Consider the following 19,683-nt stretch of genomic DNA (forward strand, 5'->3'; position numbering starts at 1 on the left):
AGCATCGAAACAGACTGTTGAAAGTAATAGGGCGCGATGATACCCCCTTCCAGCAATTTTTTTGACGGCAAAGAAAATAGCGCGGCATCATAGCGTATCCTTCCATTAAAATGCGTGTGACGTCAGTAAACATGACCTCGCATGACGTAAATCGTGTGTTGCTTTCCAGTGAATTTTCATGATCAAATCCAAACGGAAGGTAGCTATTTACCCTACAAGGAAAATCGTGTCTACTTTCCCAACTTAAACGTAAGCCAAAGTAGGAATGAGAGCGGTGAAAACTAAACGGAAGATATTGTAGTATGTTAGGTGTGGCGGGCGAAAAGCTCCGAAAGCTCATCCCATATACATATATATCACCGCCAATGGTAACGACTTGTGTGGAGGACATGCTATACAATTTGTGAAGTGATGAAGTCCATGGCCAAGGGCACTCACACTCCCGCTTCTATGACTATTGCTAATACTTCTCAACCGGTTAGAGTGACGTCAAATACTGAGGGATTGAGAAAGCGCATTTTGCTACCAAATACCTTTTTTTTCTTTTTAATCCCTAAACTTTCTAACTTTTAAACTAAAATAGACTCTGATTGAATTTATTGTACTGAAAATTATCCTACTTTGCTTGGTAAAATTCTAGAGAGAAGAACTTTTGCATTTTCGAAACTCACTCAAATCTTCTCTTCAGCATTTTCAAATCAGTAAATTCAATAACATGAAATGGCTTCTTCACTTTGGATATTAAACATAAAGAAGCGGATAAAAAAAAATCAGCAAATGTATTTAATTTCCTTTAAAGTAACTCTAATTACTAAGTAGTAGGAAATGTGCCACATATTTTAAAGGGCATAAGAGCTCGGTTTAAGTGTATCGATATTCTAATTTTTAAGTGAAAAGAAACAAGGATAAATCTGCCTCATACACTCTAAGTCAGGTTCCGTCCATCTGAAGCCAATAGATCAGATTATATTTTCTCGTTCAAGCTAATAGCAGTAACTGAAAATTTCCCAAATCGTAGCGCCTCATAAATGCACAGTTTTAACCGAATGCCTCTATAGGTGCTCATATACTCTTCATTAACATATCCATATAAAATTTGAGACACTCTTAATTTCAAATAAATTGTGAAAACTAAAATAGAATCAAAGCATATAATACCCCGGCCACAGCATCAATGCCAATTTTTCACGTGACTAAATGCCATTGCCTGCATTTCCTGCCCGGTATTTGGACCCGGCTTTATTGATTAAATGCCCAATCGTAAGCAATTTAGACGCTCGGATCCCCTTCAGTTCCATGAATATAAACCTGCTTACGTAAGTTACCAGGACGAAAAAATCAATGGGTTGAGAATACGATTTCATTCATGAATTCTACAGGGGGAACAAAGCATTTTCTCATTCAAGAATCCGTGGAAATTTACTAAAGGGGAACTGCGCGAAGTTTTCCCCTTTTGAAAACATTTAAGTAGGGACATATACTGATATACTGACAGCACCTACTTCCTACTTCACTCACACATGCATACTTTTCATCAAACTGAAAACGCACGAAATGTGCAAACACCTCATACCAGATAGAGAAAATCAATCGTTTCACTCAAGGTCATTCAATACTCATTCATAAAATCACTTAGGAAAGATGGCAGCAACACATTGTATGGAACGACTCATGCCATTTTAGGGCTAAATTCGAAATTACACCTCCCATTATCTATTGGACGAGCGGATGAAACGTGCTACTAATATGCTACCCTATTAAAAATAAACGGAATAAACCGAATAAACCGAATTTGTTCACTACACTTTCAAGAACCAAACCAATTTCATACAATTAGTTATTGTAAATTCTCAAACTTCATCCTCTTAAAAACACTCATGAATCCTCCAAACAAAACTAAATACAGTAGACTGAAACCAGTGAGCTTTTAAAAATTGGTAAATAATTTATTGAATGATAAAAAAGTGATTTTTAATGCACTGTTTGTTTATAACAAGTGGTAATATGCATTTTCAGTATATTTCCGACATCACTATTTGCCGTTAAATCAATTTTACTCTTCATTTTGTCTTTATCCGTGTAAGCGTAACAAATATAAATATATGTATAATCTTGTTGATGAAAAGCTATTTACAAATTAGCTTTGGCTAGATATATTTTATTTACAGAAAAAAATTAAAAGCTAATAAAATGAAACTTTAAATTACCATACACTCCGATTTTACGATTTTACATTACTATTCAGACTTTTAGAAGCGCTATGTTGGGTGCTTTCCATCTATGATGTCTGATCCTTTTCACCAACAATGCTTTGGATAGAAGGTTCTGACTCCGAGCGTTTATGAGTTCTGTTGGATTGTACCTGGTTGTCGGAGCTGCTGCTTTCGGTTTTACTTTCTTGCTGCAAATCAGGAACGCTCCTTGTCATCTGATAGTCACCGTCATCGAAAACTTCATCACTTAATTTTGAACTGTTATTCAGAACTTTTTCATTAAGGCATACATCATCAAGATCGACGTCACTGTTAGAAAAGAGTGCGGTTGCACCTAGGATCAGCGATGTGTCCGGTTGGAGCAGGTTACTATCTTCTTTCATGCCCATCGGGGCAGTAAAGATTTTCGAGTCCGATACCCCGTCGGCGGTTTGGGATCGCTGCAGAGGGAAAGCATGCATTGGGGAAGTTGCAGTGTCTGTTGTGTTGAAAGTATTCCGCCCTTTGCTCGACGGCGGAGTGTTCAGAGAATTTGTTGTTGTGGACGTTGAAGAACCATTTACTGTTGTCGGAGTAGAATTTTTTTCATCTTGATGTTGTTTCATAAGATCGCAAGCCTTGCCCAAAGCACAAATTGTATTCAAGATGCGACACGCCATCAGGGTGAAATAAACAAGAATAAACAACAACAAAGCAGCTACGTTCTCGAAGGACACTGATGTATAAACGGCTTTAATTAACACCACACCCAAAGGAAAGGGAATAAAACCCATTCGACGCGCCACTAAATCAGAGTGGTCAGAAAATGCATGCTTTTGACGAGTTTGAGTCATATCATATGCCAAGCTTATTGTGTATTCCCGATACACATCCACAGGTAACTCATTGAAACGTGTGATAAAAGCATGTTTTATCCAATCTATAAGTACCTCTGTTACCAGCACATAGCAGCAATCCGGCAATAGAATATAAAACTGCTCCAAGCGCCAATTGAACTCCTTCATGGTTTGGACAAGCACGATGAAAAGTAAAACAGTCAAATGAAAACGTTCGCGAACATCACTGCAAGTTAGTTGAAACAAATTGTTTTTGTCGAACTTTTTAAAAACGCTCCCTTTCAATTCCACAAAATTATTTGACATCATGATGGTAAGAAGTGCTTTATTATTTGCGTTCAATGCTACGTTGAGAGTTGTCGCTTGAAACATTATCAGGAAACTATGCAATAGCACATAAATTAACGCAAAACAAATATGTGGAATTATGCCCAAATGTTCACGTTTTTTATTTCTAGACTCAGTAGCCGTCCAGAATAACGCATCTATCGTATCCTGGCCAAAGGCCGATAGAAGCCTGTCACCAACCTCTAACATGTTGAAGAAAATATATAATTTGATGATTGATTGTGTCTTTATAATATGATAGACGCGATTCGTATCGATCGAGAGCATGATTAGACTACACAAAATCCATATGGATCCTTTTAGTAAATCACATATTTCTGCTGGTGTTAGCAGTCTTTGAGTTCGACGACGCAATCCTATGCAGCTCGCAATTGGTCGGCTAATCACAGCCCATATTGCAAGAATATACCGTATCGGTAGGAAAGTATGAATGTATAAAAATGAGTCTACACATTGAATAACACCGTAGCTCATGAATTTCTCTACTTCTCGTGGTATTTTCATAAATGAGTAAATCTTTTGACGTCGAGCCGAATAACGTTCCTCATCATGTTCCAAAATGTAGCCCCTGGTCAGTTCAATTTTGAGAAAGTCCGTGAGTGACGGCGACTCTGAAAAACAATTTTCTGTGTTTAGTCGACTTTTTCCGACGTATGAACTGAATGAGGTAGAAAAACATAATAACTCGCATATAAAATAAACCAATTAATTGTCCATACTAGTTAATTTTATATCAATAAAATGCCGTCGTGCTGTAAACTTAATAACTACAAGCAATAAACAAATTCAACTCAAGAGTAAGAGTAAGTTCAAGAGTAAATGATGTCTGCGCAATGCTGACCACATTGCCTCCTACAATATACTGTAGTGTACCGTTACGGTCTTGAATGAAGTGCTCTAACACATCTTAAGGCCCTGATCCAATATGTATTGTTGTGCCAACGATCATGATTATTATTTCCGAGTTATCACAATCTCGGTAGATGCCGGATTTTACCTAATACTAGCACTAAGTGCCAAGCATTAAGGCTCGGATGATCCTGCCTACTTAAAAACTAAAGGGGCACTGGTGGTGGTGGCCGGTGGTAGGTCAGTGGGAGAATCCGTCGAGTACTCCCCGCAACATCGAGCACGTATGCAGAATGGTGTACTTCTGCATGGTTTGAACCAGACTGTGCGAAAGTCCCAGGACATCAAGGGAAGCCGTGAGGGATTTAGATACAATACCTGTAGCTGACAATATTATGGGAACTACAACCACCCGCTCGAGACGCCATTGAAATTATTATTAAATGCTTCTGCGATAATACCACGCCAACATAAGTTAATGAAAACTTAGAGCCTTTAAGTGACAGTGGCAGCAATTTTGCAGAGGGAGTTATTTTGATATTGTGACAGAAGGAATATCCTCGTCTTCGAATTCTCAACGACCACCTATTTCTTTTTTATCTGCGAAAGATCTCAGATTCCTAGAATTTAAGTAGAAGTGGAAGAACTTAGACCTATCGATCCGCCTTCACGTTTCCTTATACAGCCAGGTCCTGTGACGTCTTTTTGGGCGTGGTAGCAACCTAGTGGTCGTCAATATTCTTGATAGGAAACTATCGTATTGGATTTAGAGGCCAACTCTCTGCGCAGCTGTAAACAGGCACAGCCGTGACACACAAGCGGCCATTAGATGATGGTCTCTTTCAAGGCCGATGTTGGGCACATATAGAAAACTCCTAATTTTACTACTGGTCGTGATGTGATTGATCCAATTAGATATTCGTTGGCGGTCAGTCAAAATCCAAGCCCGGTGGTTGAACAGTGTGCCCCCATTGATGGCACGACGAAAGTTACAGAAATCTTCAAGCCCTTCGCTGATACCAAAACCGCACTATATCTATTAAGCAGTACCCACACTCAATGGAATGTATTAAGGGAGCTTCTACGTACGCACCATATACCCTCAGCATCTGGCAGTATCTAGATGAGGTTTAGTGACTATGATGTGTACGGATAAGCTAGTCCGGTCTATTGAGTGTGCATATTACTTATTAGATGTATGCGAACAAAACCATGCTTCCCGTTTCCATCACATATACGAACAATATGCAGAGCCTAGGAAGCCTTACCAACCGCTGCTTAAAGGCGCATGCATCCCAAAGCACTTTGGTTAGGCAAAAGGAAGAGGAAGGCTCGGCGGAAGGGAACTTCGGCCACTAAGGAGGGGGGACTACAGGGCGGAAGTTGGGGATAAACTGGAAACCTCGGTGAGATCCACACTGGATGCACCACACTCTTCTCTCGGCGGCAATGCGCGCGAGAAGCGTAAGACCAACACATCTGCTGTGGCCAACGCTTTATTGTGCTCCGCGCCAGGGCTTACATCGACGCGTCGCACGGGGATTAGGACCGGTGCACCGGGAGGTGATTAAATCAGCGAGAGAGATCTCAATGAAGCTGGTCCCTCCCATAGGAATACGGACACGAAGGCGGGAAGGAAGAGGACGTATGAGCAAGATGCAGCCTCTGTTCTGATTGCTGTCGTTGGAGTTTTTTCGAAGAATGGCAAAATGTCAGAGGGACAATTTACCATCCTCCCGGAATGCCTGTGGAAAAAAAGGCTGGAGTCTGGAACGAAGCCACGATTTCACAATCAAGGTTTTCGCGATGGGCTTCCCCATTTGGAGTGCAGGCAATCCCGGCTTTGAGTTCCGGCGGTCGGCCCAAGTTCACTATTATGGACACTGAGCTACACAGAGCAGAACATGCCGGATGTTGGTTACGGGGCCCTCGAAGGAAGGCAGAGTATATTATCCGCATGCTGGGTGAACAGAACTCGGGCATGGACTTTGGACACTGAAGAGTAAAGTTCATGAATGCCAGGAAGGACAAATCTACAAACGTGACGGCTTCAACTTGGTATTCGAACTAGATAAACTGAAATTCAGTCATATCAGGAAACTGTAGAGCATCATCTCCATTTTGAGAGCGAAGAATAATTGTGGTCTTCGACTCACACAATATAGAGCAAATTGCAGCATCTTCGGTGCGCTCTCCCACAATCGCTGCGCGCGGAGGATGGTGCGTACAGGGGCGGAATCCACTGGTGAAGGGACTACAGGAGCTACACTAAGGAAGGCGAAAATAATATTTGGACTAAAGTAAACGGAAACGAGTTGGATTTTTTATTTATAGTTACGACACGACAGAATATTGTCTAGTATGTTTGCAAGGGATACACATTGAAAACACTATTATTAACTCGTGTCTGGCATAGGCAAATATCTTCGGCTGCCTCAGACAACATACGGACGAATGTCTGTCCATGGTTCAGACATTAAATAGAAAAATGTCAGACATAAAACAGAGAAGAGTCTGCGTCAGACATCAGACAGACGAATGTCTGTGTCTGTGTTAGTCAAACATCTGTTTCAGCCAAATGTCGTGTAGTGTCAATCTCTCATTCTCTGAGAACCTTAATCATTTCTTCCGGATCCAGACCCGTTTAGTCTAGATCCGCGACTTGATGAAGGAGCAAGCAGATATCATCAGAGTATTCCAGGTGTTTTAGGAAAGATGACATAGTTCAATGAACCCCTCTACGTCCTCCAGTCAAGGCAACATGAAGAACGTTACCGACAACGAAAAGAAAAGGTGTTAGTGATAAGATGCAGCCACTTTGTACATCAAAATGCTCTGAGATTTGCTAATAGCTTCGAGCATTTCGCAAACATTCCCTGTTCATACTGTTGAAAGCTTTCTCGAAATAGATGAAGAGCAGGTGAAGCGGTGATTTAAACTCCGTATATGCTGCCACAATGATCAGAAGTGTGCTACTGTGGTCAGTACAGAAAGATGGAGAGCGGCAACCAACCAGTTGTGTTTCTTGATGCGCTTCAGGATGATTTTAGTTATCTTTGTGATAGCAGGTAGCATGGGAACATTCCCCGATTTGTCATACTTGAAACGGGCGCTATTTTTCGGAATTTTTATGATCATCCCCTTCTTCCAGCCCCTGCGCCAGATCACACAGCAATTATCAATAAGTAGAGATAACAATTTTGCAGAGGGTTTAGAGACTGTCCCCTGCCAGCCGATACAGTAGCTACACGCGTAAGCGATCATCAGATGATGGTTCTTTGTGAGGCCGGTGAGATCGGGCCTATTGGTATACACATTGAGAAGACAATTCCTAAATCTGCTGATGGCGATATGGTCGATTTGATGAAATATTCGTCACTGGTCAGTGGAAACCCAACTGACCTTGTGGCGCCGATGACGAGGCGATGAAAATTTCAGAAGTCTACAATCTTAGCATCATAATTGTTACGATCATCACGACCATGTATCCAGAGCAAGGTGTTGTTAAAGCTGCATTCATTGCTCATACAAAGTATCCTCCTCCAGTATATCGAAATCTTAGATGGTGCATAGTACACAATTCCGATGCTGTCGAAATCCTGCTAGTAACAGGGTTCCAGGTCAAGTTAATGCGCAATGGTCCTACATAGCTTTTTTGTCTGCTACCAGAGTACAAAAGCATTGGACTTCAAGAGAGAGAGAAAGAGAGAGAGAGATTGGAGTACCTCCCAGATTACCACCATTCATTTATGATTAATATATGATTAATTATTCAGGTGTCAGCAGTACTTCTTCAGAGTATCTAGTCTATGACTTGTTTTGAAACATAGAATGGCTAAGTGGTTTTACAATAGCTTCCAAAACGGTTTCTTGTTCGCAGAAATGCAAGTATGTGATTTCATCGCTAGGGACACCCCACCAAACCATGACTGGAGCTGGGTGGTGACCTATTTCGACCGCTGGAATCAGATTAGAGGCTTCCTAAGATGATGCAATCATTATATTTGTTCTTCTTCTTTTTTCAAAGCTGCAGCCAATAAATGTCCGGCACTTCTTTTGAAATTTGTGCATTTTATGCACCGGTTTCATTTTAAACTTAAATAGCACTAAAACAGCGAAACGGTTCTCGTATTGTATGTTCGCTTCCCTGCGCACGGAAGATTCCATTCATTCTTTCCATCTTGGTTAGATGGCACCTGCTATTGTCCATACCCTTTTCTCTTCCTGCATGTGAGAGTGTATGATGTGTGGAGGAGGCAGAGCCGCTAAGCACTCAGGCCCTAGTGGTCCATTGTACTCGATTCCTCCGTCTCACGGCATATTCCGGATTCGTTTATGTATCGCAGGATTTCCGTTTATGGATATGGTGCTACCCGCTGCAATTGGATCCCATCAACATCAAAAATCTGATGTTTGATGCGTCCAAAGGAGGGGCACCCGCACAGAAAATATTCCGTGGATTTCGTTTTCTCATTACAGGATGGACGCGTATAATCTTGAAGAGTCCCTTTTCTAAACACATGCCCAGCTAGTGGATTATCGCCAGTCAGAATGCCACAGTACTCCTGTAAGTCTTCCTGCTTTTCTTCAGGATAAATTTTGCCGTTTATTTGTTTGGTTCTGACAGGAAAAGTTTGGTGTGTTTTATTAATATTGCATTGTGTATGAGCACTATGAGCATTCAGATTGACAAACGTTAGGAATAAACTAAACTTTTGGCAATGAAAACAATAAATAAATTCGGTGTTCCTAATGGCGACATTGTGTACTATTGAGGTTGCTGAAATAAAAATATGCAATATAAAGCAGTGATCACTCAGCTCTAGTTACTCAACATCCGTCTATGAGCCTTCTAAAGGCAGTCTTACCATGAAAGTTAAAAGCTTAGATAAATGTTTAAGACATAGAGACTAACGCAAGAGGGATTATAACTTTATAAAGAAACCACAAGATTTCTTCACTTCGTGGCGAATACCCTCCTTTATAAAGTGATAGTCCCTCAAAGTGGAGTTTTTATGTACATCATCATGGTGAAATTTGAAGTTTCAACCCTACCCCCGGAGCGGAATGCGATGAGGAATACATACACAGGAAGAGGAATGTCTCTCAGTCAAACTCCGCGGCCTCCCCTCTTTGAAAATTCATCGTAGCGGTCTTATCCTCTTCTAAAATTACACCACTTCAAAAATGAGTTATTTTCATATCATTAACGGGCTTATTGTTAAGGCGATTATCGCCGTGATTTGCAAGGTGCAATGGAGAGGAAGGGATGGGATTGAACATTTTACCTTTAAAGGAAGGTTTGCTATAGCCGACATGTAATGTTTGAAGAAAAATAAAAAAAAACATTTGAGATAGAATGTAATGCTTTGAAAGCATTCTATTCGCAATTACTTTTTTTGTTACGACAATTTCACATCTAATATGGTGATTGCGATGATCGGTTATTGTAGATGCAAGTTTAGCATTACTTTTTCATTTCTTCCCAAAAAAATGGTTTCTGCCTAGGCTAACAATTGGTTTCGAAACGAGATATCCTGCGCTGACAATATGGAGCCTGACCTACACACAGTTTGTTTATGTCACCTTTATGTTTACGGAGATGAACGCTCTGTCGAAGGCTACTCCCTTCGTACATTACGAATTGGTGATAATTCGTGTCGCACTTTTTGCGACACAAGAACCACGAATCACGAACTATACAGTAGTCACAAGTGAGATGTTCACTTACCTTTCCTACGACTTTCAATGTCTTCGTTCAAAACATCGCCATTCTTGGTTCGCCTTCGATCCAGAGGTTCCTCAAATATGTCTTCAACACGCCCGTCGATGTGCTGCAAACCTAGATCCCCGCGAAAACGCAATTTCTTAGGCGGTGTTGTCAAAAAAACCTCGTCTTTCCGAGACATGTTCGGGCAGAGTCCTATATTCCTAATCTCGTTCCGTTTCTCCACAATCCCCACTGTCACACTGACATTCTTGTTTCATCAGCTCTCCACAGCTACTAAACAGGTTAGAATAGAAAATAGCACCAGGTCTACTACACAAAATAAACTCTCCCCCCACAGTACAAAGTCGACTTGATAAATGTCTTAAGTCTTAAGCAAAGTCAACTGCAGCGCGGGTTCCGTAAAGTGGAGTAAAGGAGACAAACTATCCTGTGACGAATACACCAGTAAAAGGGAATTGTAAAAATTGCACCGGTGCCGTTCAGAAAACATTATCTTCCTTGTATATGGCGTACAAGTGATTTCGATTGTAATATATTGGCATTATAATGGAAATAGTTTCAGTTTTCTAAATAATAAGTAAGGTGTATTTGTTCTAGATTATGCTGCTGTGTGATTATTGCACCCTTTTATGGCGAATAGTAACATGTAAAATGTAAATGCCATGCGCGGAAAAGTCCAATCAGCTGTTTCCTGACTCACAAAAGTCAAATAAGAAGTGATCTGTCAAAATCAGGTTGCGGTTGTGCGTGCAGATTTATTTACTTGCTACGGATCACGTTCGACAATTTGTGCACCGCTTAACGTCCAGCCGTTTCTAAACATTAACAATCGGTTCTCTCATCTTTTCATTGTAAAAAGACCTGTAGAGGTCGGCAACAAAATGACGGAAACAGCAGAACAAAAATCTCCAGACAGTAACAAAGTGAAGATTCTGATTTTAGGCGCTGGAATGGCAGGACTTTCTGCCGCTAATCACTTAATCAAAAATGGATGTCAAGATTTCAAGATATTGGAGGCAAGAAGTCGCGTCGGTGGCAGGATTGTTGGGATCGATATTGGTAGTCAGAAGGTAAGCTCAATGTTTAGTTGCTCGACAACGGGACGATATTCCAGCCGTAGTTATGTAAGAAAGTTTACAGCCAAAGTAAAACTTGACGCTGGTCGGCTGCAGTTTCATGCCTACCACTGGAACATGGGCGGCAATATGGTAGAAACCAACTGCTTCTTTTTGCAAAAATGCCCTTATGCTTCATGCCGATTGTCTCATATTGCCGAGCGATGTTAACTGCAGATATCCTCGTTCCCCACTTTCACCAGGCTGTTCAATAAATTTTGCGATTCGATAAGAAAAACACAATTTTATGGTTTGAAATACACTTTATATTCAGTATAGCCTCCGTGAACCTCAATACACTTGCTCCAACGAGATTCCAATTTATGACTTGCGTCCTTGTTATGATCTCATCACTTGATGAAAATATTTTAGGTCTGGAAACAGATCGAAGTGGCTAGGGGTGAATACGGCGGATGCTCCAACAATTCGAACTTGAGTTCATGGATTTTAGCCTTTGTTAAAATGCTCTTGTGACATGGTGCATTGTTCTGATCAAAAAGAATTTTTTTTTACAAACTGGGCCTCTTTTCCTTCAGCTGGTCTAAATCATCATCATCAACGGCGCAACAACCGGTATCCGGTCTAGGCCTGCCTTAATAAGGAACTCCAGACATCCCGGTTTTGCGCCGAGGTCCACCAATTCGATATACCTAAAAGCTGTCTGGCGTCCTGACCTACGCCATCGCTCTATCTTAGGCAGGGTCTGCCTCGTCTTCTTTTCCTACCATAAATATTGCCCTTATAAACTTTCCGGGTGGGATCATCCTCATCCATACGGATTAAGTGACCCGTAACATATTGAGACGGATTTTATCCACAACCGGACGGTCATGGTATCGCTCATAGATTTCGTCATTGTGTAGGCTACGGAATCGTCCATCCTCATGTAGGGGGCCAAAAATTCTTCGGAGGATTCTTCTCTCGAACGCGGCCAAGGGTTCGCAATTTTTCTTGCTAAGAACCCCAGTTTCCGAGGAATACATGAGAGACGTTTCGAGCGGAACAGTCTTTTTAAGCTGAAATAGGCTCTGTTGGCTGACAACAGCCGTGCGCGGATTTCATCATCGTAGTTGTTATCGGTTGTGATTTTCGACCCTAGATAGGAGAAACTGTCAACGGTCTCAAAGTTGTATTCTCCTATCCTTATTCTTCTTCGTGTTTGTGTTTGACCAGTGCGGTTTGATGTTGTTGGTTGATTCGTCTTCGGTGCTGACGTTGCCACCATATATTTTGTCTTGCCTTCATTGATGTGCAGCCCAAGATCTCGCGCCGCCTGCTCGATCTGGATGAAGGCAATTTGTACGTCTCGGGTGGTTCTTCCCTTGATGTCGATATCGTCAGCATAGGCCAGTAGTTGGGTGGACTTGAAGAGGATCCTACCTCTTGTATTTACCTCAGCATCACGGATCACTTTCTCGAGGGCCAGGTTAAACAGGACGCATGATAGGGCATCCCCTTGTTGATGTCGAATGGTCTTGAAAGTGATCCTGCTGCTTTTATCTGGCCTCGCACATTGGTCAGGGTCAGCCTAGTCAGTCTTATTAATTTCGTCGGGATACCGAATTCTCTCATGGCCGTGTACAGTTTTACCCTGGCTATGCTATCATAGGCGGCTTTAAAGTCGATGAACAGATGGTGCAACTGTTGTCCATATTCCAACAGTTTTTCCATCGCTTACCGCAGAGAGAAAATCTGATCTGTTGCTGATTTGCCTGGAGTGAAGCCTCTTTGGTATGGGCCAATGATGTTCTGGGCGTGTGGGGCTATCCGGCCTAGCAAGATAGTGGAGAATATCTTATAGATGGTACTCAGCAACATGATACCTCTATAATTGCTGCACTGTGTAATATCTCCCTTTTTATAATGCCTCGTTGCCAATCGTCAGGCATTGATTCGCTGTCCCATACCTTGAGCACAAGTTGATGAATCACTTGGTGTAACTGGTCGCCTCCATATTTAACCAATTCGGCTGTAATTCCATCGGCTCCTGGCGACTTATGATTTTTTAGCCGATGAATTGCACGGACTGTTTCTCCTAAACTTGGGGGTGGCAGTATTTGTTCGTCGTCTTCAGTTGGCGGGACCTCCAACTCGCCGATGTTCTGGTTGTTCAGTAGCTCATCAAAGTACTCAACCCATCGCTCTAATATGCCCATTCTGGCGGAAATCAGATTTCCCTCTTTGTCTCGGCAGGATGAGCATCACGGTGTATAAGGCTTCATCTTGCTGACTTGTTGGTAAAACTTCCGCCTTCTGTGCCTGGTGCGGTTGCTCTCTGTACTTTTCTAGTTCACACACTTGTTGGTTCTCCCAGGCTTCCTTTTTCCGTCTGTGAAGTCGCTTCTCCCCTCGATGGAGTTCGTGATAAGTCTCTGCGCGTGCCCGCGTTCTTTGAGAATGCAACATTACTCGGTATGCGGTATTCTTCCGTTCCGTTGCTAGCTTACATTCATCGTCAAACCAGCCGTTCCGACTCCTTTGGCGGCTGGGGCCAAGTATGTTTGTGGCCGTATCCATGATAACGTTCTTCAGGTTACAATAATATTCGGAATTTATTGTTTTACCAGTTACAAGTAATTCACAAACAAAATTCCTTTCGCATATCAAAAAACTGCTGCTAACATCTTCTTGGCCGATTTCTAAGAAAATCGCATTCGAATGTGTTTTTGTTCCATTGTTAGCGAATGCGGCACCCATTGTGCATTGAGCTTCCTGAAACCCCCAGTGAGATGCCTAGGAATTCAAGTAAATTTCTTTCAGTCACTCGACGATTTTCCAATACGATATTCTGTATTTTTTCTACGATTTCTGGTGTTGTTGCTGTTTTTGGACGTCCTTAACGTGGACCGTCTTCAAGGCTTGTATGATCACGTTTAAATTCAGCAACCCAACTGTACTGATCGAATACGACGAGTCCTTGCACATTTTCAACATTCAACGTCCTCTCTTATCGAACCGCAAAACTTATTAAACAACCTAATATGTGATACCATTCCGTTTTTAGAGGGACGGAAAGGAAAACAACGTACTAGCTTTATAAATCTTAGAACAAATTCGCTAATCTCTGCTAGTGTGACAAAACTGTTCCTACAGTTACCCCTGAAATCAATGAGTACTTTTTTGTGTAGTAAATTAGCCGAGACGTACTCCTCCATAATTAGCAGTGGTCCATATTTACTAAAATTTTCTCATTTTCTCAGGTAATTTGTGTAAAACAAAACCATATTAAAATCGATTCACTGTCTGTCTGTCTGTCACTCGCATTTTCCTCTAAAACAGCTAAACCGATCCAAACCAAATTTGGTGGACAGGTGGGAACTATGAAATCCCACGCATGCACTAAGTGACATAAATTATGATGGAGTTTACTGGGGAGCTCCCCATACATGCAAAAGGGGGGATTTAACATTTTTTCATCGGATATAGTCGTGTGAACTATCAAATGATACTTTCCGAATATCATATTAGTTTTGACGTGAATTATAAATTACGTGAGTAAGGAGTCAAAATATACACACTTAAACTGAGACAGGACCGATTTTCGGAAACTAGCCAAACCAAAATTCCAAAAAAAATCAGGGTGTTGCCCTTAAAAGAAATCTAGGCCTCAAAATATGTGCCATTTCGATATCTGCTCAAATAAACTTATAGTATATTACCAACGTTTAGAAATTAATTGATAAACCCAACCAAACTCCGAGTGTGAATCGTATGAGGTTGACTATTATCACTGCAGTGGTTTCCAACAAATTATTTATTTAAGTGGCTTTCTAAAAAATAGAGGGCAATGGGATTTTTAACTATGTACACAGAGAACTGTTATGCACTCATCGTTCTTCATAAAGGGAGACACAAAAGCTTTATACCTGAAGCTGCAAGCTTCCGGTTTCCCGACTTGTTTCCTAATTAAGGAGATGTTGAGTATCTTCATGGCTGGAAGCTTTCAATGATGCCTTGGTCTAGTGGTTGAAGTTTCCAATTGATATTTGCAGGCCAGTACTTTATTTTTATCGACGAACATGAAAATTTTCTTCTTTTTTTCTTCATCTCATTTGTCAAGACTTCTAAGCCAATTGTTAAAAGCATCACAGGTCATCCAAGCCTTAGTGTGACGTGTACTTTGTTGGTAAATTATTGATATTTTTAAAACATCTGTGGATTTTTATATTTTCCAATGATGAGTGGCTTAAGTTTGTTTGTCCCGATACAGTTTGTTCCTAGCAACACTATTAAACGAAGTTTGCTGTTTTCCCACCACGACCTTTATCGCCTTTGAATGAGAAGGTTTTGTCAGGTAAACATTTATAGAGAAGACCTGTTTCATCGACGTTAAAGATATAGTGAGGTCCATATCCCTCGGTCTGTACTGGAAGTTTGTCTTTCCATTCATTAGATATTTTACAAAAAATAATTTCGTTTCTTTTTTTAAAATTTTGAAGCCACCCGTTGCTAGCACGGAAGTCTGCGTGTCCCAATTCTACTGCGAATTTTTGAGCCTTTTCCTGAAGGATAGGCCCTCTCATAGCCACATTTTTGTCCCGGCACTGTTTTAACCATTTCCGAACACATTCTTCAACGTCTGTGTATTGACATAATTTTAATCATCTGATGTTTACACGCAACCCACTTTCTTCTGAAAATGTACTCGCGGGAATTTAGAATTTTTTAGGAATGTTCATTTTTTTCTCTGTAGGATTCTCGCCTACATACTTAATGTTTTTTCGTTTCTCTGCGACGGTTAAGGAACACCTTTTCCGTTTCTCAGCCTATGCGTCTTTAAATTACTTTAAAAATGTTAGGCAGGATTTACGTTACTTTGCATCAAACAACAATGATCAATGTTCAAAATGTGTCGTTTCTGAACGTGTCGACACATGAATTGTTGTTGTTGAGGGTTTATATCAGCACATTTAGCTTTTATTTTGGTGTATTTCCTGCAGCTATCGATGCCGGGTGCATGGTATCGCCAATCTAAAGTACACAATTCTTTCTTTATTTTTTGTATGCAAATTTATCATAAAAAGATTAAATTCCAACGTTCCAAGTTGTACTTGCACTCTCTCTAGTGTAAGCAGTGTATCTTACGCCTTCGTTTCCGATTGACCTGGCGAATATTTCCTTATAGTATTCACCTCCACTTCACTGCTGGTCTCTAAATGGTTAACATAACAAGCTTTATTTTACGCCTCTGTACGCTAGATTATTTTGAGTATGGTTTTAATTGCTGTATATATACCTTCAATGGCGATTGAAAATATGGCATTATAAATGATAACGCTCCAAAAAATATTAGTCTTCATACCCAACTCACAGCATTCTCATTAATAGAAAAATTGTTCAATTTATATCATAGTCAATTTAAACGAAAGACGATTCCCCTTGCGACTCTTTTGATCATTTTCTATCCATGCGGCAAAATTTTATTTGAATGATGAACATAATGCAGGCGAGTTGTTTTTTAAAGCAATTTTATCCAAAGTACCATGATTAAAAACATAGCAAAAAAAATGTCCGTAACTATGTTATTAATAGTCCTAGGTGTCTAGGACACCTCTAAAGTTTATACGATTGTGCCTGTTCTTCGCCATTACAACTCTACGTCTGGGCAATGGTCAATTGTAAATAACTAAGGCTAATGTTTACATTAATATACTATTGAATTTGATCTTCATCTATCGACCCTTGCCTTTATTGCAGGGCACCAGGTCATGATTTTGCTTTTTCGCCTCTCTTCCTCTTCCAATTCTCAAAAAAAAAGGCTCTCGTTCTAGTAGCGACTTATAAAGCCTTTAGCAACACTAAGTTCCCTACCTCCCAAAATATCAGGTGACACCCGAAAACCTAATATCCTGCTCGCTGAATGTAAAAACTGTTTAGTTAAATAAGCAGAAATGTAATATAGATAAAAAACAACTTTTATTTTCAGATCGAATTGGGTGCCAACTGGATACACGGTGTTCTTGGAAATCCCATTTTTGAATTTGCTATGTCACACGGTCTAGTCAACATAATTAATGTGCCAAAGCCACACAAAGTAGTTGCGACGACAGAAGACGGTAAACAGGTGCCGTTCACTATATTACAGGAAATCTACGAAGCTTATACATGCTTTCTACGCCGCTGCGATGAATATTTTCTTTGTCAATATAGTCCACCACCCGATATACATAGTGTTGGCGAGCATATAAACCTTGAAATGGAAATCTATTTAAGTTCTATACAGGATCCAAAAGAAAAGCATCTTAAAACACTTATATTTAATTGCCTTTTGAAACGGGAGACTTGTATCACAGGATGTAGTAGTATGAATGAAATCGATCTGCTGGAGTTAGGTAGTTATACAGAATTACAGGGGGGAAATATTGTGCTGCCCTCCGGATATAGTTCAATTTTAAAGCCTTTATGTGATCTACTGCCTGAAAACTCAATAGTAAAGTCTTGCCCAGTTAAAAAAATCCACTGGAAAAGAAAAAAGACTTGCTCGGGGCTGGAGACGGTAGATGAAAATTCAGAAAATGAATCTGATGATTCAGACAAAACTGTGACGGATTTCCCGACGCGGACTAACAATGAGCCTGATTTGATACGAGTTCAATGCGAAAACGGGAGCACTTTCTATGCAGACCATGTGATATGCACCCTTCCTCTAGGCGTACTTAAGGAAAGCATGAAAACTCTCTTTGATCCGGAATTACCGCGTTTTAAACAGGAGTCGATTAATAACTTGATGTTTGGAACTGTGGATAAAATATACTTAGAATATGATGTTCCTTTTCTCAATCCTGATATCAGTGAAGTGATGTTACTTTGGGACGACGAGAAATATGAAATGAACACCAGCACCGAGGAAAAACATACAGAGGAATACTTGAGCAAAACATGGTTTAAGAAAATTTATTCATTTGCTAAAGTGACGGATACACTGCTACTTGGTTGGGTTTCTGGGAAGGAAGCTGAATATATGGAAAAACTGTCCCACGAGGAAGTCGCGGTAAAGTGTACAGAAATACTTCGCATGTTTCTTAAAGATCCATTTGTACCAAAACCGAAGCGCTGCGTTTGGTAAGATGTAGTATAATACGCTAAGTTCTCACACTAACTGCATTTTATTTGCACAGCACAAGCTGGAGGACACAGCCTTTTACAAGAGGATCTTATACATCAATTCCTTTAGGTGCTACTCAAGAAGATATTGAAAATATTGCGCAACCTTTATATTCTAATGCTCAGCAAATAAAAGTAAGTGTAAACTATTGTCAAAAACAAATTATGGGGTAGTAATATGAAGAAACTTTATTTTGTTTATTTGTCGCTCAACATAGCCGGCAATTTTATTCGCTGGAGAACACACCCATTCAAACTTCTACTCTACAGTGCACGGCGCATATTTATCTGGACGTACATCAGCGCAATTACTACTTACGCCTGACTTACCTCAGGAAATTGTCCTGGAATCTGATAGTTCGGATTTAAGTTCATGGATTCAAGGAATCGCCCTGGACTAAAATCGTCATGCTTTAGTTACATGGAGTATTATTTTGTATATTGTTCAAGTTGTTGTTTTGTTATTAGAACGTAGCCCATATCGTCTGAAAGACTTGATATATTTTATTATCGTTGTATGAATAAAATGTAAGCTGAACTAGCTTTAAGGAAATGCCAAGATTAGGCTGGGGCATATTGAATCCATTATTGAAATGTAACAGTTGAGATTTGATTCTTGTAAAAATTGTAATTGGATGCGTCTGATGGTTTTCCAGTCTGCGAATTAAAACTTAGGCTTACGCTTTTAATTTAATTATTTGTTAATACCCATAACGGGGAAGTGATTAACACAAGAGACATAATACTGGAAACTGAGCAGTGTATGTTTGCTGTGAAGTTAACAACGAAAAACACCTTACATAATATAATTCGCTTTGAATATCCACAGTAGGAGTGAAAATAAAGGGGTAGGGTTTAGAAAACTTGAAAAATAGGCAGTAAAAATTATGAACTGCTAAATTGTGATTTAAATATGTCTCTACGTTTTTTTTTCACTTTTGCTTAGAAATAGTTACCAAAAGAAGATTTTATTTAATGTGACAAAAACTCAATTTTCTAGTCGTGACAATGTTAACATTGAATATCCTCAAAATATGTGCATATTTCAGTTAGAAAATTTCGCAAGACTTTTGAAGAAGGGGAAATTAATAGCTCCTAACTAAACATTAGTCTTTTCCAGTGTTAATTTTCCGATGCATTCAGTTTGCAGCGAACAGTTTTTCTCAGCCATTTGCTTGATTTAGGTAAAAAACGCACGCATTACTCTGAAATATACAAAAGCTTATATTTTTAGAAGTTATGAACGATTGTTAGTTATTAAACTTTGATATGACAACAATTAAGCAAATAATAAAATGTGTATGATATATAGCTTTAGCATTTAGACACCTTTTCTTAATTTTCGTGCATCTTTTCAAGAACAAAGCATTAAAAAATAAGACTATATTACCATTTCAATGAAAGTATCAAAATAGAATTACTTGAGAATGTTTCGTAATTGAGAAACATCGCAAGGGAAAATAAAACAATTAAGATTAAATTTGTTT

General features: G+C 40.0%; 2 protein-coding genes across 3 annotated transcripts; one reads left to right on the forward strand and one right to left on the reverse strand.

Annotated features, from left to right (window-relative positions):
- Window positions 1-1,925: 1,925 nt before the first annotated feature.
- Window positions 1,926-10,187, reverse strand: LOC119658787 (protein TAPT1 homolog). Its single transcript, XM_038066494.1, has 2 exons — window positions 9,978-10,187; window positions 1,926-4,008 (listed from the first exon to the last, which is right to left on the reverse strand). Exons 1-2 carry the CDS (start codon window positions 10,153-10,155, stop codon window positions 2,279-2,281), a joined length of 1,908 nt encoding a protein of 635 aa, XP_037922422.1. The 5' UTR covers window positions 10,156-10,187; the 3' UTR covers window positions 1,926-2,278.
- A 178-nt stretch (window positions 10,188-10,365) lies between these two features.
- Window positions 10,366-19,676, forward strand: LOC119658788 (peroxisomal N(1)-acetyl-spermine/spermidine oxidase). Of its 2 annotated transcripts, none has more exons than XM_038066496.1 (5): window positions 10,366-10,504; window positions 10,575-11,047; window positions 17,019-18,154; window positions 18,211-18,331; window positions 18,415-19,676. In XM_038066496.1, exons 2-5 carry the CDS (start codon window positions 10,859-10,861, stop codon window positions 18,595-18,597), a joined length of 1,629 nt encoding a protein of 542 aa, XP_037922424.1. In that variant the 5' UTR covers window positions 10,366-10,504; window positions 10,575-10,858; the 3' UTR covers window positions 18,598-19,676. The 2 variants fall into 2 exon arrangements, with proteins under 2 accessions (XP_037922424.1, XP_037922425.1); XM_038066497.1 differs by having other exon boundaries at window positions 18,467-19,676.
- Window positions 19,677-19,683: the final 7 nt, after the last annotated feature.

This window comes from Hermetia illucens, chromosome 6 (genome assembly GCF_905115235.1).
Source record: "Hermetia illucens chromosome 6, iHerIll2.2.curated.20191125, whole genome shotgun sequence".
In the NCBI taxonomy this organism is placed as follows: Eukaryota; Metazoa; Arthropoda; class Insecta; order Diptera; family Stratiomyidae; genus Hermetia; species Hermetia illucens.